Source organism: Amphiura filiformis, chromosome 8 (genome assembly GCF_039555335.1).
Source record: "Amphiura filiformis chromosome 8, Afil_fr2py, whole genome shotgun sequence".
Taxonomy (NCBI): Eukaryota; Metazoa; Echinodermata; class Ophiuroidea; order Amphilepidida; family Amphiuridae; genus Amphiura; species Amphiura filiformis.
This window is the reverse complement of record NC_092635.1, coordinates 46620245-46641026: the sequence shown is the minus strand read 5'-3', so window position 1 is coordinate 46641026 and position 20782 is coordinate 46620245. Positions and strand designations below refer to the sequence as shown.

Below are 20782 nucleotides of genomic sequence, written 5' to 3'. Positions count from 1 at the left end.
TACTCTCGAAATGTCCAGAATACGTACTAATTTATGACTTGTTATACAAGTAATGTACAAATGATTTGGATGTTGATGTGTCAGACTCATCCATTATCAATGATGGGTACGAATCATTTTGATACAGCTTGTATATTTTTAGCCAAATTAATGAGGTTACAAGAAAAGAAATAGCTGCACATGGGGCAAGTTCACACTCAATCTTGGGTTGTGTCACCAATAGAGATCTTATTCACCTGATAGATTTGGGCTATTTCAGTTTAAACCCATACACCCCCTATGCAAGGTATGACCTTATCTCCTACACAGGGGGAGTAGATTTCAAATGGAGCCACCCATTCAGGTAGTCCCATTGAAATTCACACTCCCTGTGGAAGAATAAGATCATGTCTTCCATAGGGGGTGTATGGATTTCAACTGGAATAGGCTGGAAAAAACAACCCTGTTTTACGGGCCCAACCTACCCAGATTTTACAATCTGGGAGAATTTTTTTTTTTAATTTTGCTAAAATCATGTAAAATCAGCATTTTTTGGCCAAAAATTATTGATTTCGACTTATAATTTTTGAAAAATATGTTTGAAAAAAAATTAAATTTGGCCTGATGTTTTGAGTTTTGGGTGATATTTTAGGGTCATTTTAGCCTCCAGAAAAACAAAAACAAATTACGACCGACCTACCCTACTTGAAAAGTCGCCTAAGGGTATTCTTGTGAGCACATCGTTCGGTTCAATATTGCTTAAAGTAATGAATACAAATTCCTAAAATTGAACTTGCTTGATACAAAAAGTTTGCTTATTCCGGGTAGTTTTCCTGAACCATGACAGATCTCCATATCTTCCTGTCCTGCATTGTAGTTCCTAGATCAAATTATGACAGTACAAGATAACCATTCTCATGTTATTGTAATCTTCATTACTTTATAGGTCTTACTGTTGCTGATTTAGTTTTTCCATGGTGAGTACAGCAGTGCAATTCTGTAATATTTTTGTCATAAAAACAAACCAATATAATTGGTTTGACAAGATGAAATGTATATTACAAGTTTCTATACTTAAAATTAGTGTCTGACCGATCAGGTCCTTATCTGAATCGGCCGATTGACCGATCAATTCCCTCTTTGATCTGCTGATTCGATCACCGATTACCAATTCCCCAATTGTAAACAATGGCTGCCATCGCTGTGAGTAAATTTCACCTGTATGTTGAAAGGGTACTTGTACATGTACGATACGCAAAGTATTACCATATAATTATGTATGCTCTGAACACAAAAAACACACTCCCGTATTCATTTAAAATACTTAATTTGACCACGATTATTATCAGTTCAATTTACCTTTTCCCCTGATGTCCGAGTCCGTCGAAATCATTCGATCGATCGCCCCATTTTAATATTGTTTACGTTCAAGTCAGTGTGAGTTTTGCACACAGCCGTAGCTCTCTCAATCTGACATGCATGTTTAACCGGAAGCACAGCACTGTGACCGGAAGTAAGAACTACGTAGTTCTTACTTCCGGGTCACAGTGCTGTGCTTCCGGTTAAACACGTGCATGTCAGATTGAGAGAGCTACGGCTGTGTGCAAACTCACACTGACTTGAACGGTATGATTATAGGTTTATCGCCTACAAAGCTTGTTCTTTTGCTAAATTTCGCTTGATTTAACTAGTTTATGTTGAAGAAATATACCAATAAATGAATACTTGTTAAGCTTCAACAATTACTATCATGATATTGGGTGATCGGTGCATTACATCGGCGGATGAAGGAAAAATCGGCCGATGCAGATCACTACCGATAAGCTAATAATCGGCCTGATTCGGAAGCTACCGATCAGATCGGTCAGTCTCTACTTAAAATGAATCTCTTCCGGAATAAAAGAGATGCGATTCTGTAGCCCAAGTCAAGGTCTTAGCTAGGATTTGACAAGTGCCTGTCATTTTCATCAAACTGCCTGTCCACAATTTGATCCTGGAAACATAAACTAGACCTATGCCCCTTCTGAGGGTTCAGTCAATTCAAATAGGTATTGCTATAACCTGGATTTATTAGTCTGGTCTTGTTTTGAGTTCACAGAACTTGAACAAGCATTATTTTTAGAATTCAGCATCTGTCAAAGGTGTTTATCTTACCTGTCCCAGGAATAAACTGCCTGTCCAAAATGATGGGCAGGCAGGTGGCTAGCTAAGACCCTGGTCTAGGTTAAAATATTTTCAATATAATGAAGACGTTTTCTTTGCTTAATATTTCAGGTTTGTGTACATAATGGGTGTATCCATGACACTCTCATTCCATGCTCTTGTTAAGTACAAAGTACCGAGATCCAAGATGATGTACAAGATTATCAAGAGGACTATTATACTCTTTGCACTAGGATGTGTTCTTAATAGTAAGTCAAGTTTTATTGGGAATGATGATATTAATTCTAATGCTACAAGAACCCTTGAATTGGGACATTCTAGTTGAAATCAGTACACCCTATGGAAGACATGATCTTAATCTCCCATGGAAGACTTGATCTTATTCTCACATGGAAGACATGATCTTAATCTCCCACACTCCATGTCATCATCTCCATGACTTGTAGTCGGAGCATACACTTGAACGATGGTGATATTATTTAAGGGGGAAGCTCTCATACAAAGAGTGATGAGCCTTTCTGAAACTGGTTTGCAGCCCAAGATGGCATTTACGGTATATTTGTGGATGATAAACCCCACTCCATCTGAATAGTCTGTAGTTGTCTGTGGCTGGTGCTAAGGTTGCATGTTTCAAAAGTTAATCATGTAAGCCTACAATCCTGGGGAAAAAGGTTGCCACACCAAAGCATTAATTGGCCAACATCCTTCCCTGCTCCCCTATTGCAGTGTTGATTTAGACAACATTGTCATCATTTCTACATTATAGTCTCCCAATATTGAAAGATGGGGGATGGGAAGGGGAGAATGTAAGATAAATGTGCGCTTTCAACTATTATACAAAGATAATGTGGACCTATAACATACTTAGCTCTGGGTGAGTGGGTGCTTTTAACACCAATGCTGGCAGGTGTGGCAACGACTTTCCACCAGGATTGTAGTATTTTTATTTGTTTTTCTTAAGTTATTCAATCAGAGGCGGTCCTGTTTTCCAATGACCTGTACCTCAGATAACTAAAGGTTTTAAGCTAACAAACAAAAACACAAAAACTGTTTCTTGTCGTTGATAATATTTATGCTAATTTAAATTCATCGTGACCCCATACAGGTGGCAATAGCATCACCTATTTCCGTGTGCCAGGTGTGTTGCAGCGTTTTAGTATATCATACCTAGTAGTGGCCTCTCTACAATGGATATCAGCTACACCAGAAAGACATGCACCAAAAATGATGGTAAGCATATATACCAGTAAGGGCTCTTATAGGTTGATGGACTAGCGTTACTAATGTGCTCTTGTTTTTATTTCCGATTTTTCTGTAATCTTAACCCCTTGAGCACTACCTGCCGATCTAACATTGCCTCTGATTGGTCAATTACGTGATATCTTCACTTTAATCACCAATCAGAATGGAGCTTTGCAAATAATTCACCCGATTTTTTTTGTGTGGTGAAATTATTCTAATAATGTTGCTGATTGGTCCAATTGATAATGAAAACTTCTTTTTGACCAATAAGCAGGTAGTTCTCATAGGGTTAACATTATTAAAGATGTATGAATAAGCACTGACCTTTGACATACAATATGTGACATGATCTATGTTGTCATCAATATAAAAAATGCATTTTGGAACATATTTTGCATTTTTAGAAAAAAATGAACACTTATTAAATTTATGTTTAATTTTCCTACATAGTATGATTTTTCTTTCTGTCCGTGTTCTAAATAATCAATCCTAAATGAAATTGTGTTTGTGTGTTTTTTCAGAACAAATATTATAAGCCATTTTGTGATATTTTGGATTACTGGTATGAATGGTTGCTAATGGCAGCTCTAATGATAGTGTACTCATGTCTTACATTCCTGATGCCGATTCCTGGATGCCCGACGTAAGTCAAATATTATAAGCCATTTTGTGATATTTTGGATTATTGGTATGAATGGTTGCTAATGGCTGCTCTAATGTAGAGTCCGAAATTCTCCGTTTTGTAAATGTTAAATTCTATGTTGTTTTCCGTTTTCTATACAAATAACCCTAACAATTTACCCACTCTAGGGAAATCTGATTTTTTTTTCATATTAGAAAACACTGAAAAAAATATGTATAGCCGAAAAAAGTCATGAAACTGTAAATATATGAACCCTAAAGCCAAGTAATGATAAATTTGAAGTAAATTTCAGTGAAATATTTAATCGCTTTGTGCATTCTGTTGAATGTATATTGGAAATTAGACCCAAATAAGCTTAAATTTTTCATGTTGTTGCAAAAATCCATTTTACATTTTCTACTTGAAATTCCATGAAATTTCTCCATTCTCCGTAAAACGGAGAACTTCTGGCTCCACTCTAATGGTAGTGTACTCATGTCTCACATTTCTGCTACCGGTGCCTGGATGCCCAACGGAAGTCAAATTTTTTACATAATGAACCGTTGTGACTGAACGCAATGACATGTGACGCTATAATTTGATCCATGTATAAAACAAATAAGGCTACACATCTGTTTACACCTTTGTATTTTGTCAAATATTTTTCGACTTATTGTAAAAAAGTATTTAGGGGGAAACTTTTATTTAGTTGTGGATCCTATAGCTCTTGATATTTTGAGAAAATGGGCTATTCCATTTAAAATCCACACTACCCCTGTGGAGAATTTGGAAATACTTTCCACAGGGGGAGTATGAATTTCAAATGGAATGAATGCATTAGACAGTTCCATTTGAAACTTTCGAGCTGAAATTCAAATGGAGCTGTGTAACATGTTAATTTCATTTGAAATTCATACTCCCTGTATGGAAGATATTTCCAAAATCTTCCACAGAAGTAGTGTGGATTTTAACTGGAATAGCCCAATATCCCAAAACTTGGGACTTTTTATGTTGAAGCCTATATGGCTAGCACACAGAGCATTAAGGAATCAGCTCACTCATCTACATTTAATATCTTCCTTACCCAGTGGTTACATAGGACCAGGAGGCCCATTGATAGGAGTGAATGGATCGTTAACAAACTGTACAGGGGTGCTGCTAACTACATTGACAGGTGGATACTAGGAGTGAATCACATCTACCAACATCCAACAGTGAAGATTGTATACCTAACTGAGATGCCCCATGATCCAGAGGGCGTCCTGGGGTCCATCACATCTATTTTTATCACGTTTCTAGGTCTTCAGGTAAGGAGATATTAACCCCATGAGAACTACCTGCCTATTGGTCAAAACAAAGTTTTCATTATCAATTGGACCAATCAGCAACATTGGGGTGAATTATTTGCAAAGCTCCATTCTGATTGGTGATTAAAATGAAGATATCATGTAATTGACCAATCAGAGGCAATATGAGATCGGCAGGTAGTGCTCAGGGGGTTAACCCTCAACTTAATGAGACATTTTTGTAATGAGTCTAAAGAAAGGAGGTAGTTGCACCACCTCTAGATTTTTGCTATAAAACATCTGATCTCTCTGATTTTGTACCAATGGTATTAGAATACTATTGTATTTGATGTTGATGAATGAAAAACTTCCATTAATACTAAAAGCGGCAAATATGCGACATTGAATTATCATAAGCTACAGTATATTATTTTGTAAATTAAACTTCATACTGGAACTAAAACACAGTGTATATATTGTTTTATAACGTTTTGCATGGTCCTTTTTAAGTGTTAGTCCTTCCCTATACATGTGCGAAATAATATGCGCTGGACAGTTAGCAGTAAAAAGTAACTCTGCAAAACATTTTATTTGTTTCTGTTTGTTTGTTTTTTTGTTTGTTAGGCAGGAAAAATATTGCTGCTCTTCCAACAACATGGTGAGAGGCTGAGGAGATTACTTATATGGGGTGTAGTTCTGGTAAGGATTAACACCAACTTATTCATGTTTTTAGTCTCTTTATACCTGAGACGAATATACCCGCATGCGAAGCATGAACGGGTATATTGCCATCCTATGGTTTCTTCTCCTCCTCTTCCATTTCTTCTTCCTCCTCTTCCTCCATCAAACACAACATTCTGTCAAGGCTAGCGCTAAACCTACAAGGGCCACAGGGCCCATATGTGGTACACTTATGGGCCCTATCCCGTAGATTTATCCTTTGCCCATCTTGGCCCCAGAGGTCAAGGTCACGGGCCCCAGGGGCCCAAATGTAAAAATACAAAGCATGCCGTTTCTCATCAAATGAAGCAGCCTCAGGGCCCTGAGTTGGTACACTGATAGATCCAGGGGTACTCTATATGTGCCCATCCACCACAAACTGGTCGTAAAGTCGGCATTTTCCATTTTGAGATACAATCAAAAACAGTTTATGGATTTCTGTGTAAAATATATATGGAATTTGACCTTTGATGAACCATAACTTCACTTCCAGATGTCCGATGAAGCTGGTTGAGGTGTCATCTTAAAGCTGAAAGTGCATTCTTTTAAAATCTGCAATAAACAGAAAATGATCTAGGGCCGACTTTACTACCACTTTGTGGTGGATGGTCACATATATACAAGTATACATGAGCCCCACATGTCATATATTATGGGCCCCAGGGCCCCAAATGTTAAAATAAGGGCAACAGATTGACAAGGCTAGCTATAAAACTACAAGGGCACTAGAGCTCATATGTGGCACATGTATGGGCCCTAGGCCCAAATGTTAAAACAAAGGGCCGGTCGTTTCTCAGCAAATAAATTAAAGTAGCTACAGGGTTTAGATTTGGTACACTAATAGGTCTTCAGCATTATATTGTTATATGTATATATGAACCCCATGTGTCACATAATATGAGCCCCAGGGCACCAAACGCTAAAACATAGGGCCGGCCGTTACTCCGTAAAGAAAGCAGCTACAATGTCCAGCTTGAGTCTGCTGATAGCACTTGAGAATTATATTTCAACATATGCACATGAGCCCCATAAGTCAAATATTATGGGCCCCGGGGCCCCAAATGTTAAAGCAAAGGCCCAGCCGTTTTTCATCAAATAAAGCAACTTTAGAGCTCAGAGTTTATACACAGATTGCACCTGAGAATTATATTGTTATATGTACATATGAGCCCCATATGTCACACCATTGGCCCCAGGGCCCAAAACGCTAAAACATAGGGCCAGCCGTTACTCAGTAAATAAAGCAGCTATAGTGCCCAGCTTGAGTCTACTGATAGCACTTGAGAATTATACTTCAACATATGTACATGAGCCTCATAAGTCAAATATTATGGGCCCCAGGGCCCCAAATGTTAAAAAAGGGCCATCCGTTTATCATCAAATAAAGCAGCTTCAGGGCTCAGAGTTTGTACACAGATTGCACCTGAGAATTATATTGTTAATAACACCCATCCCATCCCACCCCATACACGTAGGACTAAACAGATTCACAGACAATAGCGTAATTATAATATAGGTAACATAAACGTTAAGGCTGTTCCAGTTAAATTACATACCCATTTGCTGTTCTATTTAATTTACATACTCCCTCTGGAATGGCCACAAAATAGGCTGTTCCATTTAATTTATATACTCACTCTGAAAGGGCTGTTCCATTTAATTTACATACTCCCTCTGGAATAGCTTTCCCCTAATCAAATTGCATATTGTGAATTTCAATAGCGTATTATAATAATTATAGATGATGATTGGAAATACTATGTGTGAAGCGTTAAGACTGTTCCATTTAAATTACATACCTTTGGCTGTTCCATTTAATTTACATACTCTCTCTCTGAAATGGTCCCAAAATAGCTGTTCCATTTAATTTACATACTCCCTCTGAAATGGCTGTTCCATTTAATTTACATACTCCCTCTGGAATAGCTTTCCCTAATCAAATTGCGATTGTGAATTTCAATCCATCAAATTGCATAGCTTCACTGTGAATTAGAGAGACTGACAACAGCAACCTAAGTCCTCAGCAAATAAGGACTGTAAGTTTGTGTACACCGATAACATGCGGGTATAGCCGTATTTGTGTACAAATATAAAACCTTCTAGTTATTTTTATTTACCTTTTTTGAGAAACATTGACTCTCTCCTAAGTCTAGCACTTAGGTACAGAATTAATGTACCGTATTCATTCCAATAAGCACCCATGCCCCAATAAGTGCCCAGCCAGGGTATTTTCAATTTGCTAATTAAGGGTACGATTATTGTTGAAGTGACGGATAGACGTCGATACAGTGAAATAGCTTGGGGATTAGAAGTCCTGTGTAAACTTGCAATACATTTTCTGCATCAGAAAAGCTACTAGAACGTCTCTGACCCTTTTATAACGTACGTAAATCTGTCTCTAATAAACGCCTGTTAGGAAAAAAATATGTAAACCGTATAAAAAATAAGCGCCCACCCAATATGACTTTGTTAAGCACCCTGGGCGCTTATTGGAATGAATAGGGTACATGTGGTTAAGGCAGGGATCGATACAAAGGGATAGGCATCCTAGTATTACATAACAAACCGGAAGATGTAGTCTAAGTCTAGACAATAGGCGGGTTAGCGGCCATTTTGTCTTCTACATGATTCTATTCACGTGTCCTTATACTTTAGTACACAAATATATAAGTTAACAGGTTTACAATTTTAAAATTATATTTTGTGTATACAATATATTCTGTAGTAAATCGATCAAATGACGGTGATTGTTCAGGTATTATATGCTTGATAGAATTAAATTGTCTGACCAGTTAGTATTCTCCACTGCCGTCAGTGTGATTCCAGTCACTCCACGTACCGTGTTGCGAAGGTGGAGGAGACTAAAGCTGTATTGACGAACACGCATGCGTTAAAAATGATGTAGCCTTAGTCGAACAATAGCGTGACGTAGTTCCGGCATTGTTCCTATGCACTTTCACCCTCCTGGTTAAGGCAATGAAAAAAAAATTGTTCTGCGTAACCTACCGACCCATATTTTATATGCTGTATGCATGTAAACCTATTTTTTGGCCAAATGTGGATAGAGTCTGGCGGAAATTGCTGTATGCATATAAAATCAGCTGTTTGAGGGAAATAGCGAGTGAAGCAAGGGAAAAATTGCACACAACTCAATTTGTTTGCAGATTGTTGATTTTTAGAGTCATGTGCTAGAAAAAATTTAAGTGCATACTTGTTAGCAATTTATATGCAATGTATTGCAAACCTCTGTAACTGTAGCTTTGACTCAAGGCAGTATCCTCCCCGAAGCTGACAGAACTATGTTACTGTAGTGTGTGTGCATAATTAATTGATAGTTTTATATAAACGACAGTAATGGATTCTCTAGCAGTGGTCAAAAATAGCTAAAGATACATATTGAATGTTTATGAGTTCAATGGTAAGAATATATTCATGAGGTGAAATATGCACTGTTCCATTCAACAAGGTTTTGCCAAGTTGAATGGAACAGTTCATATTTCATCGAATGAAAATATTCTTACCATTGAACTGGCGCGTCTGTCAGCGTTGTTATGGTAGCTCCGTGTCCGTGCAATGGAAATATAAATATTGCATGGGCGCGGAGTGCATTAGTCCTTTTGCAGCTGGCCGCTAAAAATAGCAGAAATAATCAATAGACAAGAAACTTTGTATGAGTTACATAAAAAAACTGTCATGAATATAAACATACACATAAACAATGCGATTTATAAAGCGCCTTTTACAAAAGTAGGCAAAGCGCTAAAAAAGAGAAAGACAAGAAAGGAAAAAGAGCTAATCAGTGGGAAAGAGGTGGGTTTTTAGGAGATTCTTGAACATGGTAATATTTTCTTGACCTCGGACAGTGGTGGGCAACTCGTTCCAAAGCGCGGCCCCACTGTTGAAAAGCGCGATCGCCAGCTTGTTTCTTGGAGCGAGGCACTTCAAATGTGACAGCAGCGTCAGATCGAAGCGCATAAGATGTTTTGTGGGTCCGAGGTTGAAAATAAGAAGAGATGTAATCAGGTTTTTCATAATGATATAATATTGGCCTTAACTCAAGAAATACAAGACCTATGGGTATGGGAATGTGATTATTGGCTTCCTTGACTCATTTCCTATCATATCAATGTATTAATATTAACAAGTAAACTGCAGTTTTTTAATCATATGTTTTTGTTTTTCATTTTAGGGTGGGATTGCTACCCTATTATGTTATGGCTCCAAAGAAAATGGCTGGATTCCTATCAATAAAAATCTATGGTAAGTTGGTGAATACACAGACTACTACAGACTAACCACAAACAGTCAGTCTCAGCACCACCGGGCAATGAGGGCCGATAGTTCCATGAAGAGCAAAAGACGAAATTGCTATGCACATACCGCATATTTTTATGGTCTTTCGCGTAAACACAAAGACACGCAACGCTCTATTGTGTATACGTGAAGGCACGCAACGCTGGCGTGATTGTTAGACGATCGGACGATCAGCCCTCATGAATATGTGACGGGGACTTTGACTGTTAATGGATATATTTAAGGCGGGTTGGAGAAAGCATGACTTTGCAAATCTTGAGACAAATAAAGGTGACACACAAAAGGGATGGTATGGGTTCTATTTAAGGAAGGAGATCCCAAGGCTTGATATAAGGGGTGTCATTTCCATCCCATGGACATGATTTTTCTTGGGAAGTGGAAATTCCTCAAAACTTTCATAATGATATAATATTGGCCTTAACTCAAGAAATACAAGACCTATGGGTATGGGAATGTGATTATTGGCTTCCTTGACTCATTTCCTATCATATCAATGTGTTAATATTAACAAGTAAACTGCAGTTTTTTAACTACATTTTAGGTGAAACTGACAATTATTGAATTGAAATATTCTTGTATGCAGGTCAACATCATTTGTTCTTTGCAATGCTGGGACTGGTTTCATATTATTGGCTTTCTGTTATTTTACCATTGATGTGAAGAACTGGTGGTCTGGTGCTCCATTCTATTACCCAGGTAAGCTTATTATGTAATATTTCGTCGTCTGCATCACATCTTGTCTTATCTCAAAAGGATGCCTTGTGTGATTGTTATTATCATTGTTGTATTTCATTTTGTTATTTTATATTTCAGCATGCTTCTTTCTTTTATGAATGGACATGAGATTATAATAGTGTGTTAAAACCTCAACATTTATATATAAACTGAGCTCAAAAAGAAACTTATAATTTTTTACAACTTGTGAATCACAAGGTCATATCTTTTTTTTTTTTTTTTTCCTTTTTTTTTTTTTTTTTTTTTTTTTTTTTTTTTTTTTCATCATTTCAATTTTTATTCATAATACACATAAAACAGATATACTGTCAATCAAAATGAACCAAAATTACACAAAGGATTACTTTAATACTCTACTCAAAACACATGTCAGTAACCAAGCAGTTGTCCAACTGACACAACAGCAAAATGCACTGTCATGGGACAGATTCCTGGACTTCTTCCACTTTCACAGCCCAACATTTGGCACCCAGCATAAAAAATCTGTGAGAATGCACACAAGATCCTTGCTCTGATGATAAAACGGTGCTGCTTTCTGCTTTTCATACACTTTTTTCGTGAAACAGGGCTGGGCTGTGAATGTGGTCCAGGAAGCTGTTCCATGTCAGTGCATTTTGCTGTTGTGTCAGTTGGATAACTATTTGGTTACTGACATGTGTTAAGCGTAGAGCATTGAAGTAAACATGTGTGTAATTTTGGTAGAATTTGATAGACAGGATTTCAAGATATGACCTTGTGAAAAATTATAAGTTTCTTTTTGAGCTCAGTTTATAAAGTAATTTTACAGTGTATTTCATCACAATTAAATGATGATATTAAAAAAATCTCACAAGGCAGCCTTTTGAGATATGATGGTATGTGATGCAGACGACGATTTATCAGTTCAAACATTGTCTGCCTAATGCCCATATCATACAGGCACCCGAAACGTGTGATGAAAAAAATTGCTAGTGATAAAGCACTGGTACCATTTGCACAATATCTGTCGTGGCTAGCGATGTAGCATCAAATTTACCTTTAAGTCATCTGGCTGCGTGTGTCGCTATATACGGCATGCTAGGGTATTATCAGATATCGACAATAGCTAAGGATAAGTGACAGAACTTGCATCACAAAAACCCGCTACACTTCTCGTGATTGCTTCGTAAGATATGGGCATGAAGCATTGGGCTATTCCAGTTGAGATCCATAAACCCCCTATGGAAGACATGACCATTATCTCTCACAGAGTGAGTGTATATTTCAAATGGGGTCACCCATTAAAGTAACCCCAGTTGAAATGTACACCCCCTATGTGGGAGGTTAAGGCCATGTCTTCCATAGGGGATATGGATTTCAACTTGAATAGCTCATTCTGTTAGGCAAGTTATCAGCATATAAATGTTCTTTAATGCTAAAGAAGATCACAAGATATGTTCATTCAGTTTGATAGTTCTGATGATTACTCATATTGAAAAGAAAAGTAATAAAAGGTCCCTCTTTGATGCTGTTTTAGCCATACTTAAAGAGCCATGTGGAAACAGCAAGCACTCTCATTATTCCAACTGCCGTGTCATGTTTTTTCATTTGCTCATTTCATGCGGTACCAAATGTTTTCCAAAAACGTTACAAATTTGACTTTGTAATGGACGTACATTTCCATGTGTTGACAAAGTCTCATATCTTACTGTCAGTATCATTATTGCTGTCAGTATCATAAATCCATTGGTTTGAGTATCAAAATGCATTGAAAAAGTTGAAGTCAAAGGTGAATATGATCGTGATAATCTGCAAGGCAACAAAAACAACAAATTTGTTTCCTGTAAGCGGTGCAAATTTCATTTTGGGAAGCAATTTACCACATTTTGTTTTTATATTGGAAAAATTCAGAAAAAGTTACATTTTGAAACAATATTTTTAAAGATACTTTTTGTCATACATTTTGTTTACAAGCAATATGAAGTCACTAAATATCCTACGAAAATCTATAATTTTCCTAAAACTTCATTTTTTCATATCAAACCTTCTCTGCACTGATTTGACAATAAATAAAAAGTAATTTGAAGCTTAAGTTACCATACATTCCAACTCTAAAAAAATTTTAATTAATAAAACTAAAAAAATACATTTTGCATTTAGGTTTTCAGGCATCACAAACTTCAATAAAACAAACTTGTTTTTTAGTCTAACCAATAAATATGATACTCAATTGAGCAAATTGCACCATTTGAACTTTTTGATCATACTGTCAAGGGAACAAACTAAAAGTTTGATGATGTCCTATAAATGAAACTCCTTTTGTTAGGGTGGAGAAGGTCAAAAAGTTTGACTACATTGTTGGGCTTTTCCTACCCCCGAAATATCTGCCATGGGGGAGTATGAATTTCAAATGGAATGAGCACCATTTCCATTCAGCTCCATTTGAATTTCATTTCACCCTCTGAGAAATATTCCACCTGAATCTTCCACTAAGGGAGAGTGAGTTTCAAATGGAGCTGCTAATGTGTTAATTACATTTGAAATTCATACTCCCCTTGTGGAAGATATTTCCAAAATCTTCCACAGGGGGAATATGGATTTTAAATTTAAAAGCCCATTTGTACAAAAAGTATCGGTCAAAGTTGACTATTTGGGTTGGAATTTTGAACATTTCATGCTTACATTTCACTATTTGTTTCTCATTGTATCATTGACTCACACAGGTATGAATGCCATCTTGCTATATGCGGTCATGAACTGTTTAAGAGGAATCATTTTCCATTCTCATGGCAACCATTGCATCATACACATGCCGAGTTCTTAGCTATGGATGTTATAGGAACCACACTATGGGTCGTTATTAGCTTCGGGTTGTACTATGAGAACATCTTTGTCAAGATCTAATGACGTTATTAAGAGCAAAATCGGGTTCTATATATCATCTAAATTATGTACAAGTATTGTTACACTTAAAGGGGTATTTCATGATTCTAACATTCATTCGTATGGTTCAATACATATCCATGCAAAAAGCTTATTTCCAAACTTTCAGTTGATTCGCACATTGACTTTGCGAGTTATGCATAATTATGTGTATTACAGTGCCCTATAGATGAGTTTACCTCAATGTTTATCAACAAAGGCAAGGGACCGGTATATCGATATGCTTGAGCGAACAGCATACAACCACTACACTGTTCAATAGCCTTATTGTGATGTGGCGGGAGGTTTAAAAGCACAGGCCCTGAACAAAATATGATGTGCGCGCACAGGCAAAATCAAAGCAAATTGTGATGATGTGTGCACATACTGCCAGGCAATGACTTCAGAATTCAACTCATCCGTAGGCCACTGTGTTATATTTTTGTCGGTCGATAGTCAGAAAATACAAATTGGACAATGTCTTTGTCAAACAACAAATCTGCAAGATAAGGTTTTACACAACCATTATGTAATCCAAAGTTTCCAATGGAATTGAAAATAAATCTTAATGTTTTCTGAGTAAGTAGGGGAATAAGGAAGGCTGTGGATCACGAAGTAAATAAGAGGCAATTTTTTGATGATTTTAACACAAAATGAGAAATCAGTCAATTTTGCGGATGGGGAAATTTGGTTTGCGCAGTACGATACCTCACTTAATTTAATAGAATTTGATTTGAGGACAACAGCTCCATGAAGGATTTTGTATAGAAAAAATGAATCTACTATAATTGAATACCTGAGTGGAAGAAGGGCCCAACTCCATCAAAACTGTTTTTGAGATATTAAGAAAAAACTTAATATTTGGTAAAGTTTTATAGGCAGAATGTTTTCAGCTTCAGGGGGACCTTATACATGAACATACAATATTACATACATTCGAAATTATATATGATGTTTCCATGGCAATGGTACAGGTCTTTACGAGGTGGAGTTGGGCCCTTCTTCCACTAATATACTGCAAGTGCCAGTTCTGTTTCAAGCAGATGTGTTATAAATAGCTACAGAAATTTGGTAGTTATCCATTAATTGCACAAGTAGAAGCATGTAATATGTTAGCTAGAAAGTTTATTGCAGTGAAAAGCAGATTTCATGGATGAACAAAATTCCTCTTTAGCCCAATATTTGTGGAAGAAGGGCCCAACTCCATGGAGTTGGGCCTTTCTTCCATGAAAACCATGATTAAGTGTACGTGGCAGACTATTTAGAGAGTGAATTTTGGCTCATCTTTCACACACAAGGAAGAACAATCTGCTGGCAATAAAATGCTGGGTCTAACTCATTTTTGTAAAAAATTGGAGTTGGGCCCTTCTTCCACTCAGGTATTCAATTGTAAACTGCTGTTTTAGTTTGCATTTATGTATAAAATTATTATATTGACATTTAAACACAAAATGACATCTGTGTTGTATTCAAGTTACACTGGCTTTGCATGTTGACAAGAAATTGTGCAATCATAAATCAAGGCAATGCTTCGAAGTGAAAACATGTGTATAAAGTTGCTTCCAGGGTGCATCCTATTTACATGTACTATCAGTATTAATTTAGTTATGACCAAATTGTAATAATGAAGTTGATGGTTGTTATTTAAGAGTACATACTGAATCATCTTTGGTGGCAAATTTTTTTAAATCTTTTTAAATAACAAAGACAATGACTCTACTCTAAAAATTTCAAAAATAACATAAACATTGTAAATCATATGAGAGTCATTTCATTCAGTAATGGTCAGACAACAATACTACCGAGTACTGATTCTGTAGTCCCATTACACTCAAAAACAATTTATTTGATTGATAAAGGTTCTTTTTCAGATCCAATTAAAATGATACTACTCACTCAGAAATATTTCAATTCCTATCAGGAATCTTGTTCACTCTGGTACTGGTGTTTCTAGATGTTTTTAGTACCGGCAACACTTCTGTCTGGTTTTGATGACGTCACCAAACTTTCTTGTTGCTGAGTATTTATGACCTGGTCATAAATTTTGTCCAGTTGGTAGGCCCCCTCGTCTTTATTCATAGTGTGGGAGGAGGCTCAGGTTATTGATCAAGAATCCGACAAAACTACACACTGGCTAAAGGAAGCAATCTGGATCAGGAGTAGAGGAAAAAACACTATGAATAAAGACGAGGGGCCTACCGACTGGACAAAATTTATGACCAGATCATAAATACTCGGCAACAAGAAAGTTTGGTGACATCATCAAAACCAGACAGAAGTGTTGCTGGTACTAAAAACATCTAGAAACACCAGTACCAGAGTGAACAAGATTCCTGATAGGAATTGAAATATTTCTTGAGTGAGTATCATTTTAATTGGATCTGAAAAAGAACCTTTATCAATCAAATGAACTATGAACGATCCTGATGAATCTGTTTCAAGAGTCAAAAACAATTTGTTCGGTACCATGAGAACAAAAAAGAAAGTATGAAAATTGGGATTGTCAGAGTCTGATCCTTTGACTATTTTGAGTAATATATGAAAGTTTATATTTTTGGAAAGGAAGTGATTCACCTGTATTTTCAAAATTTCAAGAAAAAAGTACAACTTTTTGAAAAAAGTTCAAAAACAGAATTATATCCAGAGTGGCCACAATTCCACAAAGACTTAACAAAGTTGAGTACAGATATTTTCAGTTTCAGCTAATTTAACAAGATAATGTGGTGAGGAGGTCAAAGAGAGCATAATATAACCGGTATCGCATCACATTTTGCTACACAATCTAGGCAAATTGCTATGCAATCACACAAACTTTTGTCATTGCTATGTATACATAATTATTGCTATACAAATGGAACTTTGTCACAATTTTGCTATGCAAAATTCTGACACTAAATTATGCCCTATTCGAATGTATCTGACCCCAATTACATATTGTTGACTCACCCTGTGTGGGGTAAGGTCAAGCCTCATCTCTGTGCTCTATCAAACTTGACCCAAGAAAGACACGGTTTTGCTCCTCTACATTGGAAAGAAAAATGTGATATATATACAAATCAGGAAATAGCCAGTTACTTTCAGATCAAGCATTTGTAAGCCAACAATTTTGTTGTTTAATGAACATGTGTAACTTGTGTTTTTCATATTACATGTATATATTGTAATGTTGGACATAAATGTGTATCAAAAAATGCTTGTTGTCGTGGTACTAACATTATTTTGATCGCTATCATCGATTTTACAATTTTGTAACTACATTGGTACCAATGCAGGGTTAACTGCTTGTATACAATTTATGTACATATAAATAAATATATATATATAGAAGTCAAGGAAATATATTTTATATTGAATGATATTTATGTAACTTAATGTTTTTACTATGTCTAAGATATATCACCATCATTGTTGTTTAATAATTATACATTTATGGTGCATTTTGGTTTTTTTAAATTCTCTAATTGAAGTGTAGTATATGATTCATCCAGTGCCATGTTGGTTGCCCTTCCAAGACAAAAATTTGGAGGGAAGGGCGATCCTTTTTTTTTAATGGGCTCTTCCTCCATTTTGAAAAGGCTAGTATTAACAAATGCTTGATCAATTTTGGTAAATAATTGTGCATTTTTGGACTAAATTTAAATGTCCTTCATACTGTCCAAATTTAAGGTTTCTTCTAAAAAAAAGTGATTGAAAAAAAAACCTGACCCAAGATTTCCAATTTTTTTGGTTGGTCTCTGAGGGCAACCAAACATTTTTTGGGGCCTTATTTCTCAGCATAATATTGCTTTGGCAACTTTGTTGAGTAAGTTTATAGAATTAGAAATCAGCCTGTTCAATTTTCCTTTTTTCTTTTTCTTTTTATTGAGGACAAACTGTAAGTTGTGATTAAAATGGTTTATTTTGACAAATTTCAGAGAATGAAATTTTGTTATTTTGGAAAGTGAGGTGCTAAAAGTGATGGTGATTAATTCCTTAGTAACTTGACATCAGTGGTATTTTGTGTATTGTGAAAGTTCTAAACATTTTGCTTTGGATATCGGGATATATCTTGGTTTCAAAAGCAAAATTTTTAGATTTTTTCACAATACCGGACATTAATTATAACTGATGCAAAGTTATTAACCTTTAGCGATTGAATATTTGGTATTATTCAGTGGCAGGAAAATAATTTGTGTGTATTATTGTATAGGACAAATATTGCATACCTATGTTAGTGCAATAGTACTGTTTATTACACTCCAGTCATATTTAGACTGTTCCATTTTACCCGGCTTCACCTTGTGATGGGAAAAGTCCAAATTTGACATTCAGAGAATAAAAGATAGGATTTTGTCTTTTGCCTATCCAATATCGTGTCATAATGGATGGGATGGCCAATATTTTGAGTAGTGGTTGCCGGCGCAGACGGTATCCACTACAATAAAAATATTGGCCAGCTCATCCATTATGACACGATATTGGAAGGCAAAAGACAAAATCCTATATTTTATTCTCATTCTTTTTCAGTTTTAATGTAATTTTTGCGAGAAAAAATGCCTTTTTTCAGAAAAAAATAAAGTTACTTTTGTGAGGACATCCCGTTGTTTTAAATGAGCGAAACCATCACGAACATCTAAGCCGCCGAAACGCGTTCTTAGTTCTCGCACTTGTATTACGCGAACACATTATCGCGCGATCATTGAGGAGCAACAAGCGTGCCGCCGTTGCGTGGCGGCACGCACCTTGACTAATATCACTATCAACTATTGTGAGATGTTATACACCAGAATACCAATCAAATTACGTGAATTCTTTGCAAGACGCACCCATTGAATAAGAATGTGTTATATTTTTTACCATTGCATGCTCAGGCATTAAATATTTGTATACTAAGGCCAAGAAAAAAATTGTTTGCCCTCCGCAACCAACCCACAAAATATGAGCCAATATATATCTGTAAAGTGCAGGGGCGACGCTAGAGGGTGGGGGTATGTGGGGGGGTGACACCCCAATACAAAATTATGTCAGCAAAAATTGACTGTTGTCATCAAAACCATATGATTGTCGGCAAATGTAGTCAAAGCTCTGTGATTGTCGGCAAATTGCAAGAGTCATATGTCATATAAAATATTAATGTGTTACGAAATTGTGCTGTTGTTACGTAATAGACCTGTTGTGAATGCTATAGTATTTACTAATTTTAAAATATTTGTCAAAAACAAAATCCCCCCCCCCCATTTTTAGATTCTGGAGCGCCGTCCTGGCAAAAAAAATTTGGGTCTACAATTCACAAAATATTTCCGTCAGCAAAACATGCTGTACACCCCCCAAATCATATTGGTCTTGCGATGTCCCTGGTAAAGTGTGGACAGAGGCTTTGCAGGTTTGGCATTGTACACTATAAATTACTAAGGGGTGTGTTTTTGTTTTGTTTTTAATACAAAAACAACAAGTTTCCTTGTATTTCATGTTACATAATTTATCTGTATGTTCAACTCAAATATTTAGCCTATGTAGTACTCTTTACCTGTGTTACATCATGATGTAAATAAAGTGCTAACAACTTTTTGTATAAGATTTACTACAACAATTGTTTTCATGTGTGTTTGTAAAGGAGGGTGACCTATAGGAGTTGTTATCCTTACATCAGCCATTGTAGGATAGCTTAATTAGGCCAGTGGCTCTCAATTATATTTGCTTGTGGGTCACAGAGAGCCAAAATCAATGTGTGCTTATACTCATTGTCTTGCTATGTTTAGAGCTGCTCAAGTGTCGGCTACAATTGGACGGTGACCAGATCTAGCTTGTGGGCTGCCTCTGATTTAGCCCTACCACATTGGCCTGTCACATATGGGGACAAAAATAATTATGCCTTTGACTTATCAACAAAGGAGTAGGACCGAAATTGATAATTATTATTTTCGTAAAGAATCAGCCATACAAAGGTTTGCACTTATCACCCAATGCATTACCTGCTGATCAAATTGAGTGTCAGGAGCCATGGTAAACAATCTGTAGGTGTGATTTTTCCCATCCTGTAAGCAACACGCAAGGTGGTGGTAGGCTGCTGGATTCTTCTGTAAGAAGAATTGAAATACAGATTCCCGCTCCATCATAAATTTTTAGCAAAACATGAACCAAATCAATATTATCTTTACCCCCGTTGATAAGAATGTGCTTGTTGGTATTACTTGCTTACTTAATACACAGACACTGATATTTCTATGCCAACAGCCAGGGGCAAAATGCTTTGCAAATTTCATGACAGCTGCAGCAATGATCTGCAAAAACATGCAATAAACTGCTTCATTGCTACACATAGCCATTTCCCATTGACTCTTTTTGTAATGGGCTATAGCTGATTCAACCCATCGTGGGATGTTTTTCCAACATATCCAGGCTGCCGGTCAATCATCTTTACTTCGTCTTTAGCGTAATATGCATGATCGCCCGGTAGACTGAATTAGGTTGAAAAACGTCCCACGATGGGTTGAATCTGCTTTAATTCCAGTTGAAAAAATCCACACACCCCCTATCATGCCTTTGGAAGACACAAATTTCAAATGGAATTTCCTCAATGGGTGACTTCATTTGAAATCTGTATCCCTGTGTGGAAGATTAAGGTTTTGTCTTCTATAGCGGGTGTGCATGAATTTCAATAAAATTATGTATCAATATGTATATAATATTATTTGCTTGCTGACAGCCTGATATGTTTGCTTTCTTTCTCTATTAGGCATGAATTCTATACTTCTCTATGCTGCTCATGGTTTGTTCGCCAACAACTTCCCTTTCTCATGGCAACCATTGGATAATACACACAGTGAATTGATTGCTATGCATCTGATTGCCACTTCCTTAT

At 36.4% G+C, this 20782-nt stretch overlaps 1 protein-coding gene across 1 annotated transcript; it reads left to right on the top strand.

Annotated features, from left to right (window-relative positions):
* The first annotated feature begins 930 nt into the window (after positions 1–930).
* LOC140159115 (heparan-alpha-glucosaminide N-acetyltransferase-like) lies at positions 931–16187 on the top strand. Its single transcript, XM_072182470.1, is given in 10 exon segments — positions 931–956; positions 2254–2390; positions 3248–3372; positions 3906–4027; positions 5095–5153; positions 5156–5313; positions 5917–5991; positions 10202–10272; positions 10910–11022; positions 13743–16187. Coding segments are annotated over 9 exon segments (948 nt in total). The 5' UTR covers positions 931–956; positions 2254–2266; the 3' UTR covers positions 13844–16187.
* Positions 16188–20782: the final 4595 nt, after the last annotated feature.